Source organism: Apium graveolens, chromosome 10 (genome assembly GCF_009905375.1).
Source record: "Apium graveolens cultivar Ventura chromosome 10, ASM990537v1, whole genome shotgun sequence".
NCBI classification, from domain to species: Eukaryota; Viridiplantae; Streptophyta; class Magnoliopsida; order Apiales; family Apiaceae; genus Apium; species Apium graveolens.
In genome coordinates, this window is record NC_133656.1 from 201,248,181 (window position 1) to 201,257,081 (window position 8,901).

The window sequence follows — 8,901 nt, forward strand, 5'->3', positions numbered from 1 at the left end:
CCTTTCAGGGATGGAGGACTGGAGTCCAAATGAATATTTAAACAATCAGACAATTATCTATATCAATGCACACTGACAGTTTTCTTGTTGTTCAGTTGGGTGAACAGGAGACAATGTCACATAGACGAGGCTGCATAGGGGTCAGAACTCATGATCCCCTTTAGATTGTCATAATATTAAAATTATTTTTGAATATAAAAAATAAAGGGGGTCAGAACTCATGACCCCCTTTATTATTTTTTATAATAATTATATTTTATCCTTATTATTATTAGATAAATATAAAATTTGGCCCCTAAAAAATTATTTGCCCTGTTAAATAAAATGTTGATTTTTTTTTTGTCACAATAAAATGTTGATTTAATTCATTAGAATTCTCTTAAAAACTTATTAGACCAAATTCGAAAATAAAAATAAACGAAGATCTGGATATATACAATTATATTATTTAAAAAACAGATTGTGGAACGTAGTATGTCACAAAGGTAAACGTGAATGTGTCTGAGAATTGAGAGTGTTCTGGTCTTATCATTCCAAAAACTCATATCACACTTTTTCAGTTTTGTTACTTTTGTACAACATTGCTAGTTCTCGTCGGTATTATCAATTTCTTATTAATATTGACCCACTCAGATCATTAATTCAAATTTGATTATTGTTATAGGTAAAAAATTTGATGTATTTAATATTGTATTTAAGACTAGGGTTCGTGAGTTCAATCCTCTATTTGACTACTCTCGTGTTCCGTGACCCAATCTGTCTTCACAAGATGTCTACGTAACTTTCTGTATGTCAAAAATCAAGTCAAAAACGTAGTTCTGATTTGTGGGGTGCGACTCCTTATATAGGCATAGGATGCCTTGAATTGAATTAGGTTAGGAGACTTAGTGGGAAAGTCTCATATTTAGAATAGACTTTGGAGTCCTAGAATTTAGGGATTTATATCTTTATAGGGTTGTGTGGCTTGAGGACTATTATTTTAAGAGTTTGATTCTGATTTGAACTTGTTTTATCAACCACAACTTGGGCTGATAAAAGGCCTACGGATTTAATAATAGACCTTTGGTTTGCGGGCTCTTTGAGCCCAATTAATGATATATTAATTGTTGGGTCTTTATAATTGGGTTTCGTATTTGGACCAAATCAGACATAATTAATGCGCTTATTTATTATGCATTTAGGATTATTTTTATCCCTTATCAATTGTACAAATAATATTTTTACTTGTTCTTATATTAACTTGATGTCTTCTGAATAAGTAAAATATTTAGTTTTTGAGTGGTTGTTGAAATGTTTGTTACTAAGTTCAAAATACAACTTTGATTTGATGTGTATTATTACTATGATATTAAATTATCATAACGAGTTTCTTGATTATTGTATCCTTATTTATATTAAAAGATAAATAGCAAATAAAATAATAGAGTTTCATGATTTGAAGGTATGTAAAGTTTAAATATTATAGAATTCTAATAGCATCTGTATACTTATTTCATTAAACATTTTATCATGTTGATGAAATTTGTTTGGCCCCCTATATATTTACGGCTTCGTTCCTGTCATATGATCGTATTCATTTATTATTAAATTGAAGTTTTGTTTGTTACGTGCTCCATCCCAATATAAATGTTCGTTTTAGGAAAAAAACTATATCAAATTACTTGTTCATCTATTGATTCAATACAAGAGTAATTTTTCAAAACTATCACTTTTTAAATTTAGCTCAATTCTCATTTTTCATTACATTAAATAAGAGTATTTGATGAAAAATTTTATCTAAATAAACTTTTTCTTAATATACATAATTTTTTCAAAAAGGACATGTAATAATATGGGACGGAGGGATTATATGTTACTTCTATCAGATCTCCTTGAAAGAAGAATGTAATTTTTTTAGCATTGCACCTTGAATTATGATGGAGCAGTGTTTATAGTCAAAGCTGGGGCGGAATTAGAAATAAAAATACAAAATACTCAAATATATATTTGATCGTATTTATTTTTTTGTTGGGAATAAGATGATTAATTCTGATCAATTTTTCCGTTCAGTCATTTTTTTATCATTTTTTAGGTTGGTCGAAATAAATTGGTTGAAAAAAAGCATGCTTCTTTCTTGTAGTGATAATAACAATAAAAGTTTACAAAATCTACAAGTACATTATAACAACTAACCATAGAAAACTACATTTTACTTAAAAATTTAATGGATGATAAATTAATTAATATTTTAACACATTTTTCACACTAAAATATGATTCTTCATTTTTTATAAAGTTCATTGACCGGATTCCGAGAAAAAACACTTCACAAACATTTACTATAATTCAATAAGGGGTAAAATAATTATATATTAGTTTTTTCACAAGCAGGGAATCTTAAATTCTGTGCGATGAATGGGTTTCTATTAATATTTTAAATTTTTATTTATCAAGTTATATTATATTTTTAAAATATTTATATAAATATATAATGATTATAAATTTATAAGAAAAATAATAGAATAACATGTGGTCGTAATTTAGTAAAATAAATAGACTATTTCTAGTAGTTTAGCAGATATGTAACACTATTATTTATATTTTTTAATAATAGGATAAGTTGTATTCGTAGTTTAGTAGGATAAATATATTATAATTAGCAGTAGTTTAATAATTTAGTAGTTTATTAGATATATAACATTATTTATTTATTTTTGTAATAATCAAAATTAGGGAATTATTGTTGAACTAAACCGTTAAACCAAATTATCTCTATTCCGGCTATTATAATATAGTATAGATTCAAAATAATCATTAAACTTGAGATATTAAGTTTTAGCCTTTGGAAAACTCACGTTTCTGCGTTTTATTCCATGCATCCATGCAGCTAACCTAGAAAACTGAACCACGGTACCCGTTTAGCTTCATTTGTTGTGTTGTTATGTGAGTACCGATTGAAGTAGATATCAATTTTTGTTTCTCACGATATTTTTGCAAAAATTCAATAAGAAGTCGAAGTTAAAAATTTCCGGGAAACAGAATTTATAGTAGAGGCAGTCATTTTGTAAAAATATTAAAATGCCTCTAGAATAGACTAATTTGTTGAGTTGGCGATTTAAATGCTTTGTGGGAATCATCCGCTTTCGTTAATCACGCGGCTTTTAGCTTTACCGCAGTGAATGAAGTCAATCGAAAGGTCTGTACATGTCCTATATATAAACCGCATATAGAAACATGTCAGCTAAATACAATGTGAATTTCCAAGGAAACATAATAGTAACAACAGTAACAACCAAGGCTTCAGATGTAGATGAATGGCTACACAACATTCAATCAACCTACCACGGCAAAACCAGCGTCGTAGGCCTCGACTGCGAGTGGAGGCCCCACATCATTCGTTCGATGAGCAACATAACCGCAACGTTACAGTTATGCATTGACAAAAAATGTCTCATAGTCCAAATGTTCTACTTGGACTACATTCCTCAGTCTCTCAAGGATTTTTTCACTGATCCTAAATTTACTTTTGTCGGTGTCGAAGTACAAGATGATGCGCTTAAAATTGAAAATGAGTATGGTTTGAGGGTTGCCAGTACTGCTGATATTCAAGCTTTGGCTATGGCTCGTTGGGCTTCACGGTTCGTGAGAAAGCCGGGGTTGAAAGGGCTTGCGAGAGGTGTTGCTGAGTTAAACATGGAGAAACCGAAACATGTTAGTATGAGTAACTGGGAGGCTGTTAATCTTAATGTGCAGCAGATTGAGTATGCTTGTATTGATGATTTTGCTTCTTACAAAATTGGACACAAGCTTCTCGAAGAAATTTAATTTATCAGTTGTTGATCATTCATATATTATTCATGGATTTTCTATTAGTAGCAAAAAAATGAATCACCTGATTTGTTAATCTAATTGTTTACTAGTATGATTTGATTATGAGTTCAAGGTTTCTTAGTTCTTATAGTTCCTTACCAATTACCGTCGAAACGAAACTACTTGAAAAAAATCATGATTTTGGATAGTTGAACGGATCACATACTGAAATGACGTTTAACTAATGCAACCTGTATATTAATGATATTGATTTTATCGTTCGAAGCCAGCAAGAAGCTTTAAAACTTCCCAAGAGAGAGAGAGAGAGAGAGTAGTAGCTTTCAGGTCTAATCAATCCGTTACGTTTCACTCCTGGAGTCTGGGTGTAAGCCGACAAAACTAATGCGCATGGAGAAAACATGAAATATTATCTTTCAACCAACAAATCTCTGTTCATAGATGGTGACATTTTGTATGATGTAATGTTACCCTAGACAATACTGCTACCAGTCTTTTTCATCTTTTTCAAACTACAATGAGCAACTCGTGAAGAATTTTAAGAACGTATATATTTGAATGGTTAAATTTGACTTACATTAATCTTAGTCAAAATATGGAAATTACAGGTACTTTGCATATTAATTTATTAAATTCGGTTTTAAAAAACACCCACCGATAGTAGGATAATTATACAGGACAAAAAATCAAAAAAAAATATGCATTACAAGAATTGTATAATTTAACTACTTTGAAGTTTCAAACCTATTATATGAAACAAGTAATACTTAATTAGGGTTGCTTTCCAGCAGAAACTACTCCTTCATTGCCTGCTAAGATCATGTACTTGTCCTTCCTAGTAAGCATGGTGCATTCGAATCCTAATGCCTTGCCAAGCTCACTCTGCACCTTATTTGCAACATCAAACCTTGAGCTTTTATCGTCGTTGCTCGAAACACCACAAATTTTGTCAAGTATCTGAAATGTGTAGCTTGGAGTCGGGTTCATGAGGAAAAAAATGGGATCCAAGAACTTCAATCCGCTAGCAGTCGTGCCATGAAACATACTCACCCTCGTGTCCATGCCCACAGGTACAATATCATCAGTCAGTTCCGTAAACAGAGGACTTAACCTTAGCAAATAAGGTTCCCTACAGGTGGTTCCTTCAGGGCACACGACTAAATCTCCTTGTTTCAATAATTTATCCATCATATCTCTGTCATTCTCCCGGTTTCTCGTTAATCGTACAGTTCTGATTGGTGATAAAATTTCTGACATTCTACTTAGGCTGTATGTGACTGCAGCCAAAGGTTTCGAGAGCCCAAATGATAGAATCAAAGGATCCAATAACGTTCTGTGGTTACACACATATAATGAACCTTTTGTTTTTGACTGATTACTATCTGACTCCAAGTGATGGTCGGGTTTTACAACCCTGAGTTTAATTCCTGTATAAACTAACAAGGGAGTGGAAATGCTGTATGGTAAAGATATGGCAATTATGATCCGAATGATGGCAATTATCGTCCCGAGAGGAAGCCACGCGAACATGACAAGCATGGCAAGTGGTGTTGGCCTGAAAGCTAATCTACCATCGTGGAAGATTAGAGGTTTCGGATATTGCTCCTTGCTAAGTGCATTCCATTTTATCTTCTCCATTTCATTCACCATGAATACCTCCTGTTAAACATTGAAAGACATTATAAGTACTAGCATAATACTTTATACATTAATGTTTTGCAAATATGATGAGCAGACGGTGCAAAAAGTACAGGACATATATGTAGCTGAGGCTGTGGTACAAGTTATTTACCTTGCAATGAGAGAAACAACTATGAGGAACGGATGCGTTGAGGTTATCAAGTCCAATAGTAACATTATTCGATACATTCTCGTCTTTAAGTTTATTGTCCAAAATGATGTTAGTCCTATCTTCCATTAGCCCGGTATAATATCCACAAACCACTCTTAACTCCCTTCCATGAACAAAATCAATCTCCAAGTAATCACTTAAGAAACTCTCAACCATTACTTGAGGCAACTTAGTGACTGCAACTTTGGATTTGGCTCTTTTCAACACCTCGAAAACTTCATCACCGACATCCTCTAGAAAATACTTCGGTAGAACAGAACTTCCAACTCGAAAACTCTTTCTCTTGAGACCGAAAAATGAAACCATGACCATAACTTTCAAAGAAAGTTCATGACTAAGCAAGCTAAGAACAGGATATAAAATTAACAAAATGAGGGCCCTTATAAGGCCACCGGCTTCAAATGCAACTAACATGAAGTACGGAAAAAGAGACGAAGATCTCAACAAAGAGCCCTCTACATTAAACACCACAGTCGTGTTTTCCGAAGGTTCAACTCTTTCACAAAGAGAGAGTTCACTCTCTACTTTATGTTGGGAATTGTATGATCGGGCATTACTTAAGCTTCTCTGCAAACCCTTCTGGTTTTTGTAGTATTTTTTAAGGATGCGAGAGATAAGGAGGACAAATCCTGAAAAAGATGGGGGCTTGGAGAATACCATTTTCGATATATCGAAAGATTTAGAAAAGAATGTGTTTGATATTTTGATGCTAAGAAGTGATGATATGAGGTGTGTATATATAGTGTTAGGATACAGAAGAGTCCTCGTTGTTACTTGGAATCAATAGTATGGAGTGGACTTGGCTCCTAAAAAGGAGATTGGTCAAGAAAAAGCGTAGACAGGACAAGGTGGCTCGAAACTGCAAGGATCGTGCTGGAACGGGTCAACCTATATGAAATGCAGGTATAAGATTAGACTTGTCTGTTACACTCCTTGAATGCTCTTTATCAACCTATCAACCTGCATGCAGTTTTCATATTATCACAGACTATTGTCATACAGCTGGGAGGATTTGTGTTAGACCAGATAATGGGCCATTTGAATATGGACGTTCACATTGGTAATCGGAAGTGGGGATGGAAGGTATAATGGGGGTAATGGTAATCCAAATGATACGAAAATCCGGTGAGTAATATGATTTAACCCTACGAGGAATGAGGTTCTCATTTTATACACGAGTAATGTAAACACTGATATATATGAGATTAAGGTTCTAATTTCAGATAACCGAACTTATTAATCATAAAGCAAATGTCCCCAATATATATACGGCAAACTAGAAAGTATTATCATAGAAGGGACTTAAAGTGTCCCCGAATATTTATATAATGAAACTGTGATATCCGAAAAAAGAACAGTACAATTTTAAGTTCATCTTCATCAAGATGTGACACTACAACTTCCATCAATTTGTAATATTTCACATTACAGTTTTCTCAGAAATGTTTTGACATTTCATACCTGAACTGAACACACGCAAAATGCAGGTGGCGGAAATAATTTATGTTGGGGCCGATTTATTAATTTTAACGTAAAAAGACGAAACACTGCTAGCATGGAGTGGGTCTGTGGGTGAGTGACAGATGAACGCCAAATTAACTTAATCGGGAGTCAAGTGGTTTGCACTTTACGTTTCGCAACAGGGAATTGAATTTAAAAATCTTCTTTTTATAACAATTGTTATATATTTCAAGGTTTCATTATCCCTAGCAAGTAGAGGTGGCCAGACGGCCGGTTTGACTCGGCCCGCACGTGAACCGGCTCGCCTAAAACTCGCTTGACTCGGCTCGTTGCGTGCCGGTTAATTATTCGGCACTAACCAGCTGTAGCGGCGAACGAACACGAATCAGGATTACAGAAACCGCGAACGGACCGGCACGGCACGCAAACCGGCCCGTGTAATTCGTAAATGAATAAGAGCCTGGATTAATCGTTATTCGGCCCGCGAACTGGCAAATAACCGACCCGCGAATGAATACCACGCACTAAACTGTAACAAAACAACGGTCACCTGCAGGCTACAGCAGCTAACGTTCACTTCTCCAACGTTCACCTGCAAGCTCTGTAACCTCCTCCAACGTTCACCTCTTTATTCTCTATAAATAATCTCCCCCTCACTGTTAAGTTGTCTCACTCTTAATCAATCTCACAATCTCTCTCACTCACTCGAATTCTCTCTGTTCACTCAAGCTCTCTGTTCACTGAAGAGTGAAGTTCACAATCACAACACAAGTCACAGATTTACGATTACAATTCACGAGTTCACAACACAGTTACACAAGTCGCACACGTAAAAAAATTCAGGCGAAGTTACACGGTTTTTTCGAACAAATCCGGCAACACTGTAACAAATTCCGGCGAGTTCAATTTTTTCAGGCAAGTCTTTCTAAACAATGGAAGAAGGAAGGGGTACTATTTCTTCTCAGGGATCGAGTCAAGGAACTTCTATGCGACCTCCTCGACCGGAAGTTGGTAAAATTCTTCCTCGTTTTTTTGTTTTTATGTTCATATTCGTGTTCTTATATTTTTGTTTTTGTTAATATGAATTTTCATTTTTTTATGTTTTTTGGTGTATTAAAATTTTGCATTTTTAATACGTAGGTAAATTATGTACATAGTAATTGTTAAAACTGAATATGTTCGAATCAGCATCTTCTTGTTAATTTTGTACATGTTCGAATATGTATATTGTTAATATATATATTGTTAATTTATATATATTGTTAATTTTGTATATATTCGAATGATGTATATTATTAATTTTGTATATGTTCGAATTTTGCAGGGCCCTCTTGTACGTCTACGAGACATTACTCTCACGTTTGGAATTATTTTTCGAGACAGGCAGTACCGGAAGATCCGAACAAATTCAAATGCTTCTGTTTACTCTGTATTCAAAGTGGCAGAAATCAATCCCCTTTTCTTCACTCTAAAGGGGCTGGTACCGGTACACTTGATCGGCACTTGAAATTACATCACGGAATCTCGAAACAAAGTCACGAAAGTGGAGCGGCACGAGGAGAATCACCGCAACAAACACAAATTGGTGGTTTCGTGACATCGTCTCCCGGTGGAGGTATGCCTTTCCATTATAGTAGAGATAAAATGATCGAATCTTTTGCTACTTATGTTACACTAGACGAGTTACCTTTTTCTCACGGTGAGAGTACGAATTTAGAACACATGATGAGAGAATCAATAAACCCGGCTTTTAAAAGAATTCCTAGAAACACGCTTAAACGT

At 34.3% G+C, this 8,901-nt stretch overlaps 2 protein-coding genes across 2 annotated transcripts; one reads left to right on the forward strand and one right to left on the reverse strand.

The window, feature by feature from the left end:
- The first annotated feature begins 3,212 nt into the window (after positions 1-3,212).
- On the forward strand, positions 3,213-3,923 carry LOC141693821 (3'-5' exonuclease-like). The gene has a single exon (XM_074498990.1). It carries the CDS (start codon positions 3,213-3,215, stop codon positions 3,801-3,803), a length of 591 nt encoding a protein of 196 aa, XP_074355091.1. The 3' UTR covers positions 3,804-3,923.
- Positions 3,924-4,340: 417 nt separating this feature from the next.
- LOC141693147 (putative glycerol-3-phosphate acyltransferase 3) lies at positions 4,341-6,371 on the reverse strand. The gene is made up of 2 exons (XM_074498162.1): positions 5,599-6,371; positions 4,341-5,465 (listed from the first exon to the last, which is right to left on the reverse strand). Exons 1-2 carry the CDS (start codon positions 6,316-6,318, stop codon positions 4,578-4,580), a joined length of 1,608 nt encoding a protein of 535 aa, XP_074354263.1. The 5' UTR covers positions 6,319-6,371; the 3' UTR covers positions 4,341-4,577.
- Between the last annotated feature and the right edge of the window lie 2,530 nt (positions 6,372-8,901).

Excerpts from the sequence above, each read along its gene's own strand:
- LOC141693821 (XM_074498990.1), top strand. The coding sequence starts at position 3,213 with ATGTCAGCTAAATACAATGTGAATTTCCAAGGAAACATAATAGTAACA.
- LOC141693147 (XM_074498162.1), bottom strand. The coding sequence starts at position 6,318 with ATGGTATTCTCCAAGCCCCCATCTTTTTCAGGATTTGTCCTCCTTATC. Across the intron at positions 5,466-5,598 it reads GTTGTTTCTCTCATTGCAAG|GAGGTATTCATGGTGAATGA; the intron begins GTAAATAACTTG and ends AATGTTTAACAG.